Source organism: Hyperolius riggenbachi, chromosome 7 (assembly GCF_040937935.1).
Source record: "Hyperolius riggenbachi isolate aHypRig1 chromosome 7, aHypRig1.pri, whole genome shotgun sequence".
NCBI lineage: Eukaryota > Metazoa > Chordata > Amphibia > Anura > Hyperoliidae > Hyperolius > Hyperolius riggenbachi.
In genome coordinates, this window is record NC_090652.1 from 17,710,054 (window position 1) to 17,732,789 (window position 22,736).

The 22,736-nt window shown below is 44.8% G+C and overlaps 1 protein-coding gene across 1 annotated transcript in view; it reads right to left on the reverse strand.

The window, feature by feature from the left end:
* The window catches only part of LOC137525397 (uncharacterized), a 62,913-nt gene that overhangs the window by 17,016 nt on the left and 23,161 nt on the right, over window positions 1–22,736 (reverse strand). Inside the window, exons 2-6 of the mRNA XM_068246474.1 lie at window positions 20,554–20,886; window positions 18,803–19,102; window positions 16,442–16,726; window positions 13,245–13,331; window positions 2,067–2,435 (exon numbers count right to left, since the gene is read on the reverse strand). Of these exons, the coding sequence (XP_068102575.1) occupies window positions 2,067–2,435; window positions 13,245–13,331; window positions 16,442–16,726; window positions 18,803–19,102; window positions 20,554–20,886 (1,374 nt within the window). The remainder of the gene's footprint in view (window positions 1–2,066; window positions 2,436–13,244; window positions 13,332–16,441; window positions 16,727–18,802; window positions 19,103–20,553; window positions 20,887–22,736) is intronic.

Genomic DNA, 22,736 nt, shown 5'->3' on the forward strand with positions numbered 1-22,736 from the left:
TTTTGAAAGTACCCTTTCAGCTACTTTTCAATACATATTCAATTGAAACATGCTGGAAAGTTATTTTGAATAGATGGAGAAAACGTGGGTGAAAAAGTTAATTGCAAATGGGTCCCTTTGTTTACAAATTAGCTGCTCTGCCGAGGCAGAGGATATTCCTGAGCTGACAGAGTTGAGAGATCAAATGACAGTTGTGATTAGTCACAGATGAGGGTGAATTAGACAGGTTACACTCTCTAGATACTGTACATACAGTGTGCATGTCTCTATATTTTCCTTGTGTATTGTGCTTGCAGTAGATAGTTTTATTATCACTCATCGGTTTATCTTGCCGAACTTAGTTCAGGGCAGAGGCCTATCCAGGGAAAACAGAGCCGATGGGCAAACATTAACAATTCGCCTCCAAATATTTTACCATGTAGTCTTGGGTGCATTTGTTGTGCCCAAGTTAAAGGAGTTATCAGTGAAAATTAATAAAATAAGTGCTACTTACCCGGGGCTTCCTCCAGCCCCAAACTCCCAGCATGTCCCTCGCCACAGCTCTCCCGCAGCCGTTCGCCGCAGTCCCCGGCGATGACGTCAGGCCGACCTCCAGGTCCGCCTGTACTGCACCTGCGCGAGCGTCGTTGTCAATCACCGCCACGTGGGACGGAGCGGACTGTGCAGACGCACGGCTGGAGGTCGGCCTGACGTCATTGCCGGGGACCGGGAGCGAGCAGTGGCGAACGGCTGCAGGAAGAGCTGCAGCGAGGGACATCCTGGGAGCTTAGGGCTGGAGGAAGCCCCGGTAAGTAGCACTTATTTTATTAATTTTTCCCCTGATAACTCCTTTAAGGTGAAGCATGGCCTATAACAATGGAATATTGGAATAGGTCAGCCTACACATACTCCACAAACAGCAGGCAGCTTGTCGTCCCCCCCCCCCCCTCTGTATGGAGAACACCCAAGATGCTACAGAGCAGCGCCCCCAATAGGAGGCGCCCATGGCACATGCCATACCTGCACCCCTGTAGGTACGCCTCTGGTTCAGGGTCACTTTTAAATTGAAAGGATGGAAAGCTAAAGACATACTGGAACAGTTAATGTTCAAAAAAGTGGCTTAGAACATTGACATTAAAGAGGACCTGTCGCAAAAAGAGAGTAATGAATAAATTGCTTATTTTTTATGATATTAATTTATAAAATATTAAGTCAGTGTTTGGCCATTGTAAAATCTTTCCTGAAATCTATCACAGGTGGCAACATCTTAAAGAGGAACTGTAACGACAAAACGGCCCCTGGGGGGTACTCACCTCGGGTGGGGGAAGCCTCAGGATCCTAATGAGGCTTCCCACGCCATCCTGCGTCCCTCGGGGGTCTTGCTGTAGCCCTCCGTACAGCCGTGACGCAATATTTACCTTCCTGGCTCCTGCGCAGGCGCTCTGATGGCTGTCGGCGCCGAAGTAGGCGGAAATACCCGATCGCCGTCGGGTCTGCTCTACTGCGCAGGCGCAAGTTTCCGGCGCCTGCGCAGTAGAGCGGACCCGACGGAGATCGGGTATTTCCGTGCCGAAAGTCGCCACAGCGCCCCCGCTGGAGCCAGCAAAGGTAAATATTGAAGCTACAGTCGGCTCTGTCGCCGGCTGTTCGGAGGGCTGCAGCGAGACCCCCGTGGGACAGAGGACGGCGTGGGAAGCCTCATTAGGATCCGGAGGCTTCCCCCACCCGAGGTGAGTACCCCCCAGGGGAGGTTTTTGTTGTTACAGAGTCTCTTTAAGCCCTGTAAGATGCAGCTCTGTGGAATGTTGGTTTACTGAGAGTTCCAAAGCTAGTACAAATAATACCTGGTCTCCCAGAAGGATCTATGAGGAGATTTCCGAATAGCAAAACAGCCTAGGCTGTGACATCACTGGGAGGGCGGGGCTACATAACAATATACAGCAATATATAGATATAGGAAGTGTTTCTGGTGCTGAAACCAAGCTAATTGCCATAAAAGTTGGTATCCTGAATCATTTACTGTATGTCACTACAGGGCCTCTTTAATGTCTGCACATGCTCAGGTTACAGTAATGTTATATCCTTACCCAGCACATTCCCAGAGAATACCTTCTCCGCTAGTACCTTTCCACCTCTCATGAATCGACAGACGAATTCTGCCTGGTTGTGTTTGTCTTTGTGTACCTGGAAGCAGAGGATAGAGCAGATGGAGTGGCAGAGTCCCCCCACAAATGTTCTCTTCACTACATTCCAGCAGGTGTACATATCCTGCTCCTGCAGCTCTGTGTAATTCCCCGCCGTGTACAGGGAGCCTCTCTCCTTCACTTCAAACTCCCTGTCCCGCTGGCGGACCAGCCACACGGCCGTTATAGTTCTGGGGTAGCGGCCTTTCAGGCTGCACTTCAGAGCCGCTATTCTTCCCTCAGTCCAGTTCTTGTCCCCGGAGATTTCAGTCACTAGAATGCCACAAAAAACAACTACATTAAACTCCAGTCACATTTTTGGTACACATCAGGTGCAAGCGTTACAGTATTAACTATAATAACATTTGTAAAGCGCTTTTCTCCCATAATACTCAAAGGCCCCTTTTACACTTAATCAGTTGCTCTCAGTTATAACTAAAAGAAAACTGATTTTCAAAGTAAGTCCCATGTTTTCCTATTCAGCAGTGATGCATTGTGGGAGACTTCTCACTCCAACCTGTATTATCGCAAATTCTTTCTGTTTTAAGAAAGCAAACTTTTGTTTTTATGTTTTCCTATGGCACCTTTCACACTTAAAGGGACTCTGTAACAAAAATGTCATTGTGTTTTCTACCATCCTACAGGTTCCTAAACATATTATAATGTGCTCTGGCTTACTGCAGCACTTTCTACTATCACTATCTCTGTAATAAATCAGCTTATCTTTCCCCCATGGACTTGTCCTCCTGTGTCTGGAAGGCTGCCAACTCTTCAGTGTGATCTGCTATGCATGCCCCCTCTATGCACACTCCCCTGTGTGTGTGTTTTATTTACATTAGCCAGCTTTTCTCTGCTCTCTTATCTTTTACAAGCTGGATAAATCCTCTGTTCACATACTGATGAGTCACATACTGCAGAATTACAGACAACCGGGCAGAGCTGTCTGCAAGAAGAAACAAACAATCAGCTTGTAACTCTTCAATGAGCTGCAGGGGGAAAGAAACACACAAATGATTGTAACGGTGGCGGGGTCGTTTTCGTGGTCAGCGCACAAGACGCGCACTGACACAACGAAAACCCTCCACCAGCGTATGATTTTGGGAAACCCAGGCTAGGTGCTATGCACCCGCAGAGGGCAATTCCCACCGGCAGATGGCGCTGTGGAGTGCAGGCGAACACCGCCGCTGCACTGCCACAGATGCCAGATGGGAATTGTACAGAACCCGATAAACGGGGCTGAAGAGCCCTTAATGAGAAAGAGCACAGGGACAGGATGTATGTGTGTGCACCAAACTAGCCGCCACCCAGCGACAGTGAACACACAACAGGGGAAACAAAGTGGGAACGCAATCACAAGATTGGGGATTGCCGATAGAGACACAAGACAGAGCAGGACAGCGCACAAGAGTAGCAAAGGCACAGCAAATCATACAATGAGGAGATACGGAAAATAACAAACGCTAGCTAACCGTGAACACCGCACTCATTCGCAACAGTGCACGCGGTTATGCGCGGTCTCCACGTGATAAGCACAATAAAGACAAGCACGCCTAACTAACCATCGACAGACAAACATGAAACAGAGGACGCGAACGCTTGCTTAACGGTTACCTCACCGAGCCTCCAGCAAGCGTCCGTAGCAGACAAGACAGACACACGAAAACAGGGACAAGCGAGAGATAGGATCCACAGCACTAGCGAAAAGTGGCTAGCGCGATCCCAGGAGACAGAACAGAAGGATCCACAGCGCTAGCGAAAAGTGGCTAGCGCGATCCCAGGAGACAGAACAGAAGGATCCACAGCGCTAGCGAAAAGTGGCTAGCGCGTTCCCAGGAGACAGAACAGATGAGGTAGGCAGAAACAACCGCTGTTCCAACCTACACTCCAGACTCAATCAGAAGGATCCACAGCCGCTAACGCTAGGGCTTGTGCGATCCAAACACAAGACAGACGGAACAGGCAAAACAGATAATGCAATCCTAACTGCACTAGGGAACCTGCCTAGTGCATTCCCACGAATTACACTAAGATAACTTCAACAAACGGGAATGGCTGACACTCCAGGAGTGTCCATCAGGAACAGACCATGAAAGGGAAATGTCCAGCAAAGCATTCTGGGAGCAGAATGCTTTTATAGTGCCAGTCATCAAAAGAAGGCAGGTAAGGGATTTGCATGACTAATGTATGCAAATTCCTCAGCAACACAAGCTGCACAACTGACAGAAGGTCTCTCTTATGGCCCATACTCACGGGCAGCAAATGTTGCTTTTGCGGACTAGCGACAGCTGCGGCGGAGTTGCGGCGGCGACGGGCGACAGTTCGGGTTGCGCGCCCGTTGCGGGCGACAGTTCGGGGTGCGCGCGGCCCATACTCACGGGCGACCTGTCGCCGCAACACGCGCGCGCCGCGTGTGGCGGCGACAAAACTCCCTCGTGAGTATGGGCCATTAAAGAGACCTGCAGAATGCAGACGTGAACAGTGGTCAAAACGCTGCCTGTCTGCACAGGCAGCTGAGCAGATTCTCACAGTACCCCCCCCTTCTAGGGTCGAATTCCAGACGACCCTCAAAACTGATATCTCCAAACCACTCTAACAGAAGACTCATGAAGGTCGGGGCAGCCCGACAAGGTCCAATTCCAGAGTCAGTCCACTCGAAACCGACCTCATCGGAAACAAAAGCCACCGAAACATGCCCATCAGTACTACCAGTCTCAGTATAACACCCATCAGGACTGTGAACGCCAGAGAAGAAGCCATCGACACCCTCCAGACAATACCCACCACCTTCCAAGGAGCGTCCGAAAATACCAAACCTGCCACAATACCTGTTCGAAGTGTCCCTTACAACACAAAAGCCACCGTTGATCTTATCCAGGGTACCAAGCAAAATTTCTCCCGGGATCTCCCAGAACCTTTTGAAGCTCCACAGAGATCCCAAGAGGGCAGAACAATCACCAGGCTCACACGGAGAATTACCAAGAACCCCCATGGAACCAATGACAATTCCGGATTCAGAATTACGAGGACACCCATCAAGATCAAGACTTTCATGGACCACTTCTGGGCATGCAAGCAGGCAGGCCATATCAGAGCATGTCTCCACCGAGGAAGCATCTGAGTACACTGGTAACCGAGGCACACTTGGGCTTTCTGGGTCACAGAGCACACTGGGGTACACCAGCACAGGAGAAACCTCAGGACATGTCGGGGAACTGCCAACCTCAGAGTCCGGCACGACAAGACCAAAACCAGTACCGGGCAGAGAATCATCATGAGTGGAGGTCACAGGCACTGGACTTTCAAAAGAAGACTCGGATACAAATTCAGACATTTCTGTGACAATAATATCATCATTGACTACATATGAGTGAAGCTCCATCAGAGCTGAAAAGGTAGCCAGCAAGGCAGCAATGCCTACGGAAGAGGGTAACACCTCAGAAGGACTTGAGGGGCAGGAGACATCTCCTACAAGTTCTGCACCCTTTGGGAGGAACTCGGAGACCTCCAGAACATCAAACTAGACCTCAGGAACATAATTTTTCAAGTTTTCTAGGAAGGATTCTGAACTATCCATGTTACAGGGCAAAACTGGAACTTTATCTTGTGGACAGGGCAGATGTCCCAGAGAAGGCCCCACCACAAACTGAGACTGAATTTCATCATCAGGACAGGGATACACAGAAATATCTAGTGAAACTAACTCTGGCCTTCTGAGTTTCGTTTCACTGCAGGGAAATTTCTCCATTGCAGTCAAACCAGACTGCAATTCCAAAATAGCAGAGAAACAGGTAACAATGGTTGCAATACCTAGACGAGCCTCTAGGGACACTGCAGGAGATTTTAAACAAGGTAATATTGACTCATCCAGATTACTGGGTGGAGAGTCAGTACTTACTTCAGAATCAGACTCGCAAATGTCAATGCGAGTGGACATAATGTCTTTATTCATGATACAGGGCAGGCTCAGAGACATCTTCTCTGGACAGAGCAAAGGTGCTTCAGTATCAGGTTCACAAAAAAGTGCTGTCTCACTCTTAGACTCGGCTAACGATGTCGAATCCGAGGAGACAGAACGCAAAATTTGCGAATCCACAATCGCTTTAGGTTGCGAAACCGAACACTCCAAAGACAGGGATTCTGAGGTCTCCAGGCTGGATTGCTGGATCTCAGAAACGCCAGCTGACAATGTACCTTTACAAACGTCACCTTAATGACGTACACATAATTCATTCAGAATCATTTTCCACATACAAATCAGCGGACTCACAAAGTCACATTCACACCCCTTTTTTTCTCTTAAGGCGGAAGCATAACTTATACATGCTCTCAAGACAGATTCACTTCTGGCAATGTAGTACTCACAAAACGACTCTGAATTGTTCTCCAATTCATACGACAACACTTCGAGCTGTTTTTTCTAGAATGGGGGCTCCCATTCACACCTGACTAGGTCTGAGCATTCATACTGAACAATGTTAGGGGAAGTTGTGACAACAACATGAGGAATCATATTAATTTTACTCTTGAAACTGCATAGTTTTCCCTATAGCAAGATCATAGATGGAGGATCTTAAAGTAGTACTGAGAGAAGAAGATCTGTTTTTATATGACAAGGGATCCCACAAATCATTGACAAAACTGACACACTCACGCCGATCACAATCGACATGAACATCTGAGAAACAGGCATCAGATCGCACAGATTTAACCTCTAAACAAACGGGAGAAACTCCATCAGAATTCACGCAGGTGTCCACAGTCGAGGCACACCCATTCATTTCAGGTCGCACAGTGTCCAAACTCACTTGCTTTACCCCAGAAAGACAGGAATAATCATGTGACAATGGTGTCTCTTTATTGGAAATAATTGGTTGGTGTGTGTGCAATTCGTCCAAAATAGTCTGCCACACATAAATCACCAGATCCACATCACACTCATCACATTCATCAGAATCGATCAAAAGGTCCATAGCGTCGAGACAATCATTCAGGTCATCCGCGCTCTTTGCGATATAAAAATCGCAAAAGGCTTTCCAATCGAAATCAAACTCTTCCAACAAGGCCCCAATCTCCCATGAGGCAAATGGCGGTTCAAACAACCCAGTATCTAGGTAATCTTCATATGGGTTGGGGTCAGGAACGAGGACAGACTTTTTAACTGCTTTAATGTAGTGTGCGATCCTACCTATAATAGGATCCACATATGCCTTTGTCTCAGGGAATGACATCTGAAACAAATCGAAGGTTCCCTCTGCCCTGGGAATTTTGGTTGGGCTGGACATTCTGTAACGGTGGCGGGGTCGTTTTCGTGGTCAGCGCACAAGACGCGCACTGACACAACGAAAACCCTCCACCAGCGTATGATTTTGGGAAACCCAGGCTAGGTGCTATGCATCCGCAGAGGGCAATTCCCACCGGCAGATGGCGCTGTGGAGTGCAGGCGAACACCGCCGCTGCACAGCCACAGATGCCAGATGGGAATTGTACAGAACCCGATAAACGGGGCTGAAGAGCCCTTAAAGAGAAAGAGCACAGGGACAGGATGTATGTGTGTGCACCAAACTAGCCGCCACCCAGCGACAGTGAACACACAACAGGGGAAACAAAGTGGGAACGCAATCACAAGATTGGCGATTGCCGATAGAGACACAAGACAGAGCAGGACAGCGCACAAGGGTAGCAAAGGCACAGCAAATCATACAATGAGGAGATACGGAAAATAACAAACGCTAGCTAACCGTGAACACCGCACTCATTCGCAACAGTGCACGCGGTTATGCGCGGTCTCCACGTGATAAGCACAATAGAGACAAGCACGCCTAACTAACCATCGACAGACAAACATGAAACAGAGGACGCGAACGCTTGCTTAACGGTTACCTCACCGAGCCTCCAGCAAGCGTCCGTAGCTGACAAGACAGACACACGAAAACAGGGACAAGCGAGAGATAGGATCCACAGCACTAGCGAAAAGTGGCTAGCGCGATCCCAGGAGACAGAACAGAAGGATCCACAGCGCTAGCGAAAAGTGGCTAGCGCGATCCCAGGAGACAGAACAGAAGGATCCACAGCGCTAGCGAAAAGTGGCTAGCGCGATCCCAGGAGACAGAACAGAAGGATCCACAGCGCTAGCGAAAAGTGGCTAGCGCGATCCCAGGAGACAGAACAGATGAGGTAGGCAGAAACAACCGCTGTTCCAACCTACACTCCAGACTCAATCAGAAGGATCCACAGCTGCTAACGCTAGGGCTTGTGCGATCCAAACACAAGTCAGACGGAACAGGCAAAACAGATAATGCAATCCTAACTGCACTAGGGAACCTGCCTAGTGCATTCCCACGAATTACACTAAGATAACTTCAACAAACGGGAATGGCTGACACTCCAGGAGTGTCCATCAAGAACAGACCATGAAAGGGAAATGTCCAGCAAAGCATTCTGGGATCAGAATGCTTTTATAGTGCCAGTCATCAAAAGAAGGCAGGTAAGGGATTTGCATGACTAATGTATGCAAATCCCTCAGCAACACAAGCTGCACAACTGACAGAAGGTCTCTCTTAAAGAGACCTGCAGAATGCAGATGTGAACAGTGGTCAAAACGCTGCCTGTCTGCACAGGCAGCTGAGCAGATTCTCACAATGATCTCTTGAGATTCAAAAGGAAGGCTGTATACATCCTGATTGTGTATGGATGTATTTTCTATGTGTGGACATACTGTACATCAACCTATTTCCTGTTTTGGTGGCCATTTTGTTTGTTTACAAACAAACTTTTTAAAACTGTTTTTGACTACTTTTAATGCGGCGGGGAGCGGCGAAATTGTGACAGAGGGTAATAGGAGATGTCCCCTAACACACTGGTATGTTTACTTTTGTGCGATTTTAAAGCGGGATATAACCCTGCATTTCAACTTTGCTCTAAAACATTATTTACAGTATATTATATGCAACCAGCATTTTTTTTTTACTAGACCAGCATTGGAAGGGTTACACAGGGCTTTAAAGTTCCTGGAGATTTCTGCAGACGCATCCGAACCTGAAATAGATACATTTTGTTTACATAAATGTATCTAAGTGTGGCATGTGACTCATCTCTCTCACTGAGAAGGAGTTGGAGGACAGCCAAAGAGTGTGTAACTGTTTATTAATAGATACATCTAACTAAATAAATGTAACTATCTGAACTTCTGCATATCTCTCCACGGATCTTGAAACCTCTGTGTTTAACCCTTCCAATGCTGGTCTAGTAAAAAAAAAATGCTTTTTGCATATAATATGCTGTAAATAATGTTTTAGAGCAAAGTTAAAATGCAGGGTTATATTCCGCTTTAACAATACAGATTCTCTTTAACGTGTTTTAACTGAAATCATCTTCCCAATGCACTGTTATGGAAACAACACGTACCAACACTCACTAATGCGTACTGACGCATACTAACGCACACCAACTGATTAAGTGTAAAAGGGGCCTAGGCGTGTAGATATAGCTCAGATTGATGCATAGTTGCAGGCTGGAATTGTATCCAAATCACAGGTTTATATTAACCATTTAAGCCTTTTAGATGTAGCTGCTACGTCCAGAAGGCTGCTGCCCGCACGCTCCCGCCAGTTAGCCCAGAGATCAATGAATGTGAACTTGATCTAAGTCCCCGTTAGAATGATCACTGGCTTCTATGAGAAGCCACGATCGTTCTAAGTTACACATCCTCTCTTTACTTCCTGTAAGTGTACATGGTACGCTTACAGGATGCCTAAAAAAAAAAAAGACTGAGGCCATCTTGTAGCCAAATAGTAAAACTACATCTACATATAATTTTTAATGAGCAGACTCACGCTTACATTTAAAATTAACTGTTTACCTCCCACACTCTCCCAAAAATACCAAAATAAAATTTTTAATAATAATAAAACAAACCATAAATAGTTACGAAAGAGTCTGAACTTTTTTTAACGTGCATGTCAAGAGGGTATATTACTATTATTTTTTTTAAATTATAAGCTTGTAAATAGTAATGGATGCAAAACTGAAAAAATGCACCTTTATTTCCAAACAAAATATTAGTGCCATACATTGTGATAGGGACATAATTTAAATGGTGTAATAATGGGGACAAATGGGCAAATAAAATATGTGGTTTTAATTATGGTAGCATGTAGCTTTTTTTTTTTTTTTTGTAATATTCCCGTTAAAATGCATTTAGAAAAAATTAATTCTTAGCAAAATGTACCACCCAAAGAAAGCCTAATTGGTGGCAGAAAAAAACAAGATATAGATCAATTCATTGTTATAAGTAGTGATAACGTTATTGGCAAATGAATGGGAGGTGAAAATTACTCGGATGTATAATTTGAAAAAATATTTTTCAGAAGGATACTTCAGATACTCCCCGGTTTACGTGGCTGACACACCACAGAGTAGCTTATAGCATTATTTTACACTTTAAATGACATCTGAAGTGAGAGGAATATGGAGGCTGCTATATTTTTTATCCCTGCATACAATACCAGTGGCCTGTCGATGTTACTGACAACAGTAGTGTCTAAATCACGCACCTGAAAAAAGAATGCTAATCTTGGCAGAATTATGTCAGAAACCTCTTGTTTAGGGCCTATTAGTGATGAGCAGAAATTACTTCTACATGTAATTACACATCGTAATTCTCAATTACGCATCATAATCGTAATGTGAAATTTTGAAGGAAAGCATAATTCATTTCATATGTAATTGTTTGCATTCGTAATTACACGTAAATGTATGCGTAATTTATGCATAATTTAGTGCCGTCTTGGTGAGTGAATAGCAAAGTCCTCACACATGTTATTGCTACCAAAATTCCTACATATGTTAAGGAGGAAAGTGGGTACAAGTTAAAGAAAATAATTGTTCAGAAAGACCTTGTCGTTTTTGAGAAAATCAACTTTAAAAATGCACAGAAAAATGGTTTTTAAACTGTCATTTGAGTTTAAAAAACATTTTTCTTTGTATTTTTAAAATCGATTTTTTCAAAAACTACAAGGTCTTTTTGAGAAATTCTTTTTTTTGACTTATACCCACTGTTCTTTTGGTAGCAATAGCATGTATGGGGACTTTGCCATTTCCAAATTCAACATGAAATTACGCGAAAATGATGCGCAAATTAATGCGTCATTATGAATGATTATACAAAATCAGTTGAATAAACAATTTGTAATTACGTATAGGCGTAATTGCTAAAATGTATGGGAAATTTTGCATAATCAGAATTAGCTGATTACGATCAGCACATGGGTCTGTGGGTAAATGAATTAGAGGCAAAGGATCAGCAGGACAGCCAGGCAATTTGCATTGTTTTAAAGGAAATATAGCAGCCTCTACCTCAGGTTCCCTTTAAAACATGTCTATGCGCATAAACTGCTGGCATTTATTCACAACATGGGACTAATTTCCTGAGGCAAGGAACTGCGCCAGTTTGGGATATATAAAACACAAGCATGAGTCACTGCCTTAGCATTGACCTACTCAGATGATTCCCCTCAGACAGCTCTTCCCTGCTTAGCTGTAGATAGCGTATTAACCCTTGGACTGCCAAGACACATAACATTTATATCATGCGTTTCTCCTAGCAGACTCAAAGCGCCGAAGAGCTGCTGCCACTTAGGGCATGCAGAATCACTAGGGAGCCTTGCCCAATGACTCCTTACTGTTTTACATATTGGCTTGAGGCAGGATTTGAACCCTGGTCAAAGGCTCAAACCCTTCATCAAAGGGAGCAAAGTATGCTATCCGGCTGCCCAAGGACAAGATGGCCTGGCAGCCATTGCCGAAATCAAGTTAATTCTATAAATACTGATACAATAATACATTTTTATCTGGGTAGGCATGTACAAAGAATGTCATCCTGCAGGGATCAGGACATGATTGGGCAACAGTTCAGGCCAAGTTCTATACAGACTTGTCGCTAGCCTACAGACTAGGGATATTACGCAGCCCTGGACAATAAATACATGCAATGGTACAAAGGATGACAGATGTAACGTAACAAGGTTATACAACGTAGGACAAAGCTACACAAGGCAAACAGGGTACAAGATACATGATCATGTGATATGGGCTGGTTAGGTAGGCCCAGTAATACAAGTACAGGCAGTCATAGGAGAGGAGCACACAATCATGTAGAGTACGCTAGGGAAGGGGGAGGTTACAGGATACATGATCATGTGATTCGGGCTGGTTAGGTAGGTCCAGTAATACAAGTACATGGTGTCATAGGAAAGGAGCACACCATCATGTAGAATACACTAGGGAAGAGAGAGGGTATAAGATACATGATCATGTGATTTGGGCTGGTTAGATAGGCCCAGTAATACAAGTACATGGTGTCATAGGAAAGGAGCACACAATCATGTAGAATACACTAGGGAAGGGAGAGGGTATAAGATACATGATCATGTGATTTGGGCTGGTTAGGTAGGCCCAGTAATACAAGTACGAGGCTGTCATAGGAAAGGAGCACACCATTATGTAGAATACACTAGGGAAGGGAGAGGGTATAAGATACATGATCATGTGATTTGGGCTGGTTAGGTAGGCCCAGTAATACAAGTACAGGCTGTCATAGGAAAGGAGCACACCATCATGTAGAATACACTAGGGAAGGGAGAGGGTACAAGATACATGATCATGTGATTTGGGCTGGTTAGGTAGGCCCAGTAATACAAGTACGAGGCGGTCATAGGAAAGGAGCACACAATCATGTAGAATACACTAGGGAAAGGAGAGATTACAAGATACATGATCATGTGATTTGGACTGGTTAGGTAGGCCCAGTAATACAAGTACAGGCTGTCATAGGAGAGGAGCACACAATCATGTAGAGTACGCTAGGGAAGGGGGAGGTTACAGTATACATGATCATGTGATTCGGGCTGGTTAGGTAGGTCCAGTAATACCAGGAAAGGAGCACACGATCATGTACAATACACTAGGAAAGGGATGGCCAGAATCTTGCATGGCCAGAGGAGCAGTTTGGGAGAGAGTTAGGCAGTGAAAGTGATAAAGACACATTCACACTGCTGCGGACAAACCAGCCATGGACGGACTTACCTTGTTTGGTGAAAATTGCCAGCATGAATATCAGCAGAAAGATGACGAGAGGAGTAATCCATAATCCTTTCGGTACGTAAGGGTCAACTGCAAGCATAGAAAACTAAAGGTCAGGAGATGGACATTTCATGACTAATCACACAGGAGTATCCTTAGGCCCTGTATCCACTGAAATTCACTATTAGGGGATGCCATGTGCTTTTGCTTGTGAAAACATGCACATTTTCCACAGCAGTTCCAATGAATGGCATGGTTCACACTTATTACATTTTGGGCGCTAGTCTAGGTTAGGGGATCCACCTTGAAACCTGCTAGGTTTAGGATAAGTTGTAGTATACAATACCCACACTATTCAGCCAATCACAATGCTTTATTCCATGCTGCTAGGTTGATGATAAGTTGTAGTATACAATACTCACACTATTCAGCCAATCACAACGCTTTATTCCATGCTGCTAGGTTTAGGATAAGTTGTAGTATACAATACTCACACTATTCAGCCAATCACAACGCTTTATTCCATGCTGCTAGGTTTAGGATAAGTTGTAGTATACAATACTCACACTATTCAGCCAATCACAACGCTTTATTCCATGCTGCTAGGTTTAGGATAAGTTGTAGTATACAATACCCACACTATTCAGCCAATCACAATGCTTTATTCCATGCTGCTAGGTTGATGATAAGTTGTAGTATACAATACTCACACTATTCAGCCAATCACAACGCTTTATTCCATGCTGCTAGGTTTAGGATAAGTTGTGGTATACAATACTCACACTATTCAGCCAATCACAACGCTTTATTCCATGCTGCTAGGTTTAGGATAAGTTGTAGTATACAATACTCACACTATTCAGCCAATCACAACGCTTTATTCCATGCTGCTAGGTTTAGGATAAGTTGTAGTATACAATACTCACACTATTCAGCCAATCACAACGCTTTATTCCGTGCTGCTAGGTTTAGGATAAGTTGTAGTATAGAATACTCACACTATTCAGCCAATCACAACGCTTTATTCCGTGCTGCTAGGTTTAGGATAAGTTGTAGTATAGAATACTCACACTATTCAGCCAATCACAACGCTTTATACCGTGCTGCTAGGTTTAGGATAAGTTGTAGCATACAATACTCACACTATTCAGCCAATCACAACGCTTTATTCCATGCTGCTAGGTTTAGGATAAGTTGTAGTATACAATACTCACACTATTCAGCCAATCACAACGCTTTATTCCATGCTGCTAGGTTTAGGATAAGTTGTAGTATACAATACTCACACTATTCAGCCAATCACAACGCTTTATTCCATGCTGCTAGGTTTAGGATAAGTTGTAGTATACAATACTCACACTATTCAGCCAATCACAACGCTTTATTCCATGCTGCTAGGTTTAGGATAAGTTGTAGTATACAATACTCACACTATTCAGCCAATCACAACGCTTTATTCCATGCTGCTAGGTTTAGGATAAGTTGTAGTATACAATACTCACACTATTCAGCCAATCACAACGCTTTATTCCATGCTGCTAGGTTTAGGATAAGTTGTAGTATACAATACTCACACTATTCAGCCAATCACAACGCTTTATTCCGTGCTGCTAGGTTTAGGATAAGTTGTAGTATAGAATACTCACACTATTCAGCCAATCACAACGCTTTATTCCGTGCTGCTAGGTTTAGGATAAGTTGTAGTATACAATACTCACACTATTCAGCCAATCACAACGCTTTATTCCATGCTGCTAGGTTTAGGATAAGTTGTAGTATACAATACTCACACTATTCAGCCAATCACAACCCTTTATTCCGTAGAGGGTGCTGTGATTGGAGAACTGTTCCATATGAGGTTTTCTGCTTGGTCTCCTAAACTAGACTACCACCAATTTTTGCAAGTCATGTTTTTCAATGATATTACTTTTTAACCACTTCCACACCATGACATTTTATGCTGATCTGTGCAGCGTGGGCTCTCCAGCCCACAGCACAGATCAGCTAGCAGCCAGGGCGATCAGACTTCCCCCCTTTTTTCCCCACTAAGGGGATGTCCTGCTGGGGGGGTCTGATCGCCGCCGGCTGCTTGCGCTTGCGGGGGGGGGGCTCTTCAAAGCCCCCCTCCGCAGCGCTTTCTGGCCTCCTTCCCCTTCCCTCCCTCTCCCTCCCCCTGTGAGCGGCGCAGGACGGAAATCCGTCCTGCGCCTGATGGGATAGGCTTTAGCCTATCAGGTGCCGGCGGTCCCCGGCCAATCAGAGGCCGGGGATCGCCGATCTCCTCTACGGCGCTGCTGCGCAGCAGCGCCGTATACATGTAAACACCGGGGAAGATCTTCCCCGTGTGTTTACATTTACCCTGCGAGCCGCCGATCGGCTCGCAGGGTTTTCACGGAGACACCCTCCGTGAGCTGACATGGAACGGCCGCTCATACGAGCGGCCGTTTCCATGGTATACACTTCTGGATTCAGGGGCGTGTATATACGTACCGAGAATCCGGAAGTGGTTAATACTGTACATTTGTATGCAATTTGTGTATTTTTGTTTTGTGTATTTTAGATTCAGACAGATGGTCTGCGTTTTTTTTTTTCCGTTTTGTTTTTTTAAATATGTGATTTGTATTTCAATAAAGGTCAATAAAAACATGTCTGTGTCTAGGAGAACTCACAGAGGAGCATGTGATTTGTTTGATCAGCTGATTTGCAAAGCTTTGATTTGCTGTGATCACATCTTGCTTTAGCACCTGATCATGACCAGCAAATTAGAGACTTATGCTGGGAATACACCATGAGATTTTCTGGCAGATAGATGGTTCGATAGATAATTTCCGACATTTCCGATCTGATTTTCAATAGTTTTTCTGATTTATTTCTCAGAAGTGAATGGAAATCGATCGGAAAAACAATTGGAAAAACGATCGGAAAATCGATCGGACAGTAAATCTGCTGAAAAATCCCATTGTGTATTCCCAGCGATACATATCTATCACCTGACCGATCTGATCACATGCTTGTCCATGAGTTCTAGACGTGACCATCACTATTTGCTACTGCAGGGCAGCGTGGTCTACAGCTGGTACACCTACCATGTTTTAGCCCACATTCAACATCTATTTTGCAAACTTAGTTTTGCCTATACTCTGATCAGGAATCCTGTGTTTTAACTGTATAATATATATACTGTTGAATAGTCTGCTTACCCAAGAATGTCAGCCTCTCTGTTTCCCCGTGGGGAATTGTAGGGTGGTGAACGGTACACGTGTACTCAACCTCACTGTCGTTGAATAATATATTGGTGGGACAATTGGCTTCTGCGGAGTAGGTTCCATTTTTGTTCAGCCATTTATGCAGTTTGTATCCCAGGACTTGTCCACCTCTTTTTATTGCCAGGCTGAAGTCATCAGGGTAAAAACCCGTCACCAAACAGATTAAGGATGAATTCTTTTTGGTTTTGCTTGCAAGGTAGAAAGAGACAAATGGCCGAACTAGAAGAAAAAAGAAAAGAAGGCATTAATAGTGCGTTTGTTAAAGAGACTTGGAGGTATTACTAAAGCTGTGTGCACACTTTCCTAACAACAGTTAAATAATCTTATTCAATGCCAAGCAGCTGCAGCTACAGCAAATACAATTTTTGGGATGCATTAAAAGGGAAATAAAAACTCGGGATGCTAGCATAATAATTCCCGTTTCACTCCCTAGTAAGGCCACATATGGAATATGGAATTCAGTTCTGGGCTCCACATTACAGGAAGGATATTACAGTTTTAGAGCAGGTGCAGGGACGAGCAACAACACTGATTAAAGGAATGGAAGGTCTCACTTACCAGAAAAAGTTAGATAAACTGGGCTTATTTAGTTTGGAGAAAAGACGTCTTAGAGGAGAGCAAATTAACATGTATAAATACATCAGAGGGCAATATAAAAACTTGGTAGATGAGCTTTTTGTCCTTAGGCTTGTGCAAAGGACTAGGGGACATGATCTGTACATGGAGGAAATACGTATTACCACAGGAAGTAGTTATGACAAATTCTATATCTACATTTAAAGGAGTTATCAGGCATTGTAAAGCAAAATAAGTGCTACTTACCCGGGGCTTCGTCCAGCCCCAAGCTCCCAGCATATCCCTCGCCGCAGCTCTGCCCACAGCCATTCGTTGCCTCTGCCTCCCGGTCCGCGGCGTTGATGTCAGGCTGACCTGGAGGTCGGCCTGTACTGCGTCTACGCGAGCGGGGCTGTCAATCACCGCCACGTGGACCGGAGCGTACTGCGCAGGCGCAGTAGGTCAGCCTGACGTCATCGCTGGGGACCGGGATGGAGCTGCGGCGAACGGCTGCATGCAGAGCTGCGGCGAGGGATATGCTGGGAGCTTGGGGCTGGACGAAGCCCCGGGTAAGTAGCACTTATTTTGCTTTACAATGCCTGATAACTCCTTTAAGGGGGGGGGGGGGGGGGCTGGATGCTTTCCTTGCATTGAGGGACATCCACAGCTATAGTTACTAGGGAATTACCGGCAGTGTTGGTCCAGGGATTTTATCTGATTGCCATCTGAAGTCAGGAAGGATTTTTCCCCCTTTAGGGCTAATTAGACCATGCCTTGTAAGGGTTTTTCGCCTTCAACTGACATATGTGAGGGTGCAGGCAAGTATTTTCTGCTTGAATTTGACGTACTGTATGTCTTTTTTCAATCCAAATTACTCTGCAACTTTGTAACTTTCAATTTTCCTAATTTTTCTCTTTTGCAAGGGACTCTTAGGGGGTCTTTAACAGAGGGTCTGTTACTAAAGAGTTACTAAGGGAATAATGTCACTTTAAGAGACTTACAGGTTGATTCATTAAGCGCAGATTAAATTGCGTAGCGAAAGTTAAAATCTCTGTGTGCATGCTACGTGTGGTAGTGCTGCGTAGCGTGCGCTGCTAACCTGCGCGCACTCCTTTGAAATGACGGCCGCTCCTTTAATCAAGCTCTGAGCCCTGTCAGGTCCAGTGGCTTTCTAAAACGTGATCCCCGCACTTTTATTGGCCCAATAGGCTGACTGTCAAGTGTCATCACTAAGGAGGCTTAGTTACTAAGGTGGCTATGTCAGTAAGTAGCCTCTCAGTATGGGGGCTATGTCACTAGGGGGTCTGTTGCTTAATGGGCTGTATCAATATCAACTCACATGGCTTGTCCATAGTTTTTAGCAAGGTGTTCCTCCCCTCCTCCAATGCCCAGGAGATTGAGGGGGTGACTATGATGTGTTGAAAGGCTTCAGGGGTGGGAACCTATGGTGGACTGTGGAAGCCTGTCTTATACTTACCTCAGTAGAGGAAAGCCCCTGGACTTTAACATTATGGCAGTGTTCTCCCCAGGCTCTTTTAGCTGGGTGCTCCACCCGGCTGTTATCAGCTCGCCTCCTCCTATGCTGTAGGCAGAGTTGCACACAGAAGCACAGGCCCTGCATTGTATCATCTTGCCCCACCCGGCTACTTTTTCCTGCCACCCGGCTGGAAAAACTTTCTGGGGAAAACATTGATTATGGTATTGTGTTTCATGCACGATGAAGGGAATACAAAGTCATACCTCCATCAGTGATCTGGAAAGTCTTCTTCAGCGGATAAGCGTATGTTTTTTGCTGGATTTGACAGGCGTAGTGGGCCTTGTTGTCTCCAGGGACAGGTGTGAAGCAGAAGGAGCTCTGAACTTTATAACTCTCATTATTGGACGCTTCTATCGCCTGCGGGATTGAGGTGCTGAGGACAGCTCCGTTTTTTATCCACTCAAACATCACGTCCGAAGATGACAAATTACTGGCTGAGCAGCGTAACTCGTTGCTGCGGTTCATGACTACTACCGTTCCTTCAACATGGATGTGCCGATAATCTGATGAGACACAGAAAAGATTGGGTTGATGTTTACATACTGTACCATGTAAAAAGGCTATCTTACTCCAAGGCACTTCTATAGGATTCAAAGGATATTTTTCTTATTGAGTTTTAGGGGCATAACCACTAATCGTTGGAGCCCCCAGTGAATCTTTGTTAGGGCCCTCCAATAATCATTCCCCTTCTCTTGCTTACCCCTAGTGACCCTCACAGCCTGGGGGCCCATCTAGCAAGGGTCCTAAAACAAGTGTGGCCATCATAATCTTAACACCAATAGCAATTGTAGCTACAAAAACACCTGATCAGAAGGTTGGACCCATTCACAGGGAAAGAAGTAGTACTTGGGTCCCCCTTACAACTCTCAGCCCCCCTGTGGTCTTTTTGCCCTTGGACAGTCTGTTTGTCCTCTCCTCACATGCTGCTGATTACCAGCCCTGCATACACAGGTTTGTGCAAGGAGAGCTTATGTCAGTAGTTCTCAAATCGGGTAAGCTCTAATGCGCATTTACCGTAGAAAATATTTACAGATATTTAACTATTCCCCAAACCTAACCCTATTCTAACAAAGAACCCTCTCTCTATGAGGCCTAACGCTAACTGATTCCCCCTGGTGGTGCCTAGACTAAGGACCACTTAGGTGGTGCCTAACACTGAAACTTCCATGTTGGTCACCTAACCTTAAAGTGGATCCGAGATGAAAAACTAACTATAAGAAGTAACTTGTTTATATATCTTATCTAAAGTTTAGACAGTTTACACAGCAAATCTAGCTGCAAACAGCTTCAATTGAATATGATTATTTCTTCCTGTGATACAATGATAGCAGCCATGTTGTTTGTAAACATTACACCGGCATGCTTATCTGTATCTTGAGCAAAAAAACCTAATCCCCCTCCTCCTCCCTCCTCCCCTCTGCCTCTGAAATCTCTGGCTAGTAATACCTCCCCCTCCTCCTGCCCAGACTGAGCTCCCATGAGCCCTTGCTACTGTCTGAAAATGCCGAGGCTCTCTGAAAACCTGTGAGCGTGACTTGTTTAGTTTATAGGGAATTAGAGTATTAAAACAAAAACAAAAAAAGTATTTGGCTTAAGGAATGCCCTATAAACAATAGGAAAGGAACACAATTATGCAATGAGTAAAAGTTAATTTCAGATCCACTGTAACTCCCTCCCACGCCTAACTCTAGGTGGGCGCCTAGCCATAAACTCCTCCCCCCAGTGCCTAATCCTGAAGACCCCACCACCCCGCCCTAACATTTATATACAACTCAACTTCTTGCTGCTGCCCTATGTTGGAGGGGGGGGGGGTATTTTGGAGGGAAGAAGTCTACCTAGTGATTGTGGATGCTGACCTCGGCTGGCTACCTCAGTGGTGTAGTACTTGTCTGGACAAGCAGTATTGCAACATGGCACACAACACGATATCCATAGACTGACAGTCAGCTCTCACCTTTAACCATTAGGTTGGTGACCTGTGTGGCCTGTTCTGACGCCAGCCGTATGCTGCAGGAATAGTAGCCGGTGTCCTCCTGGGTGACGTTATGGAGAGATAGTGAGGCATCGCCGAGTGCGAGCTGCTCCTCTGTGATCAGAGCCCCGGGTCTGAAGGCAGTAATCTTATCTGCGTACGTCAGCACCTTCTTCCCTTCCCTCTTCCACACCACATGCACTTGTGCGGGGTCCACTGGGATCACGCTCAGGGTAAACGTACACTGGAGAACGGCAGTGGCTCCGATATCAGCCTCAACTGGAGAAGGAGGGCTTGTGATTCGCAGCTGAGCACCTGAAAGACACACGTGACACCACTCTGTAATTATCACTTGCACACAGTTTACATACACTGAGTTCCAAATTATTATGCAAATTGTATTTACAGTGATGTGAAAAACTATTTGCCCCCTTCCTGATTTCTTATTCTTTTGCATGTTTGTCGCACTTAAATGTTTCTGCTCATCAAAAACCGTTAACTATTAGTCAAAGATAACATAATTGAATACAAAATGCAGTTTTAAATGATGGTTTTTATTATTTAGTGAGAAAAAAACTCCAAATCTACATGGCCCTGTGTGAAAAAGTGATTGCCCCCCCTTGTTAAAAAAATAACTGTGGTTTATCACACCTGAGTTCAATTTCTGTAGTCACCCCCAGGCCTGATTACTGCCACACCTGCTTCAATCAAGAAATCACTTAAATAGGAACTCTCTGACCCAGAGAAGTAGACCAAAAGCACCTCAAAAGCTAGACATCATGCCAAGATCCAAAGACATTCAGGAACAAATGAAAACAAAAGTAATTGAGATCTATCAGTCTGGTAAAGGTTATAAAGCCATTTCTAAAGCTTTGGGACTCCCAGCGAACCACAGTGAGAGCCATTATCCACAAATGGCAAAAACATGGAACAGTGATGAACCTTCCCAAGAGTGGCCGGCCGACCAAAATTACCCCAAGAGCGCAGAGAAAACTCATCCGAGAGGCCACAAAAGACCCCAGGACAACATCTAAAGAACTGCAGGCCTCACTTGCCTCAATTAAGGTCAGTGTTCACGACTCCACCATAAGAAAGAGACTGGGCAAAAATGGCTTGCATGGCAGATATCCAAGGCGCAAACCACTTTTAAGCAAAAAGAACATTAAGGCTCGTCTCAATTTTGCTAAAAAACATCTCAATGACTGCCAAGACTTTTGGGAAAATATCTTGTGGACCGACGAGACAAAAGTTGAACTTTTTGGAAGGTGTGTGTCCCGTTACATCTGGCGTAGAAGTAATACAGCATTTCAGCAAAAGAACATCATACCAACAGTAAAATATGGTGGTGGTAGTGTGATGGTCTGGGGTTGTTTTGCTGCTTCAGGATCTGGAAGGCTTGCTGTGATAGATGGAATCATGAATTCTATTGTCTACTGGTGCTGCAGCAGGACAATGACCCAAAACATACCAGCAAATCCACCTCTGAATGGCTAAAGAAAAACAAAATGAAGACTTTGGAGTGGCCTAGTCAAAGTCCTGACCTGAATCCTATTGAGATGTTGTGGCATGACCTTAAAAAGGCGATTCATGCTAGAAAACCCTCAAATAAAGCTGAATTACAACAATTCTGCAAAGATGAGTGGGCCAAAATTCCTCCAGAGCGCTGTAAAAGACTCGTTGCAAGTTATCGCAAACGCTTGATTGCAGTTATTGCTGCTAAGGGTGGCCCAACTAGTTATTAGGTTCAGGGGGCAATTTCTTTTTCACACAGGGCCATGTAGGTTTTGAGTTTTTTTTCTCACTAAATAATAAAAACCATCATTTAAAACTGCATTTTGTGTTCAATTATGTTATCTTTGACTAATAGTTAATGGCTTTTGATGAGCAGAAACATTTAAGTGTGACAAACATGCAAAAGAATAAGAAATCAGGAAGGGGCCAAATAGTTTTTCACATCACTGTACATGAGATTACGAGAACAGCTGCCAAAGCAGCAAACACATATTTTAAGCTGTTGGTCCCTCTGAAGTCCCGCAAACATCCAAGCGCAGGACTCTCCAGAAGTTTTCAGTGCATAAACCTTCTATTCCGCCAGCACTAAGGGCCCTTTTCCACCTGCAGTCGCTAGCGTTCACGCTGAACGCTAGCGATTGCTGAATCGCAAA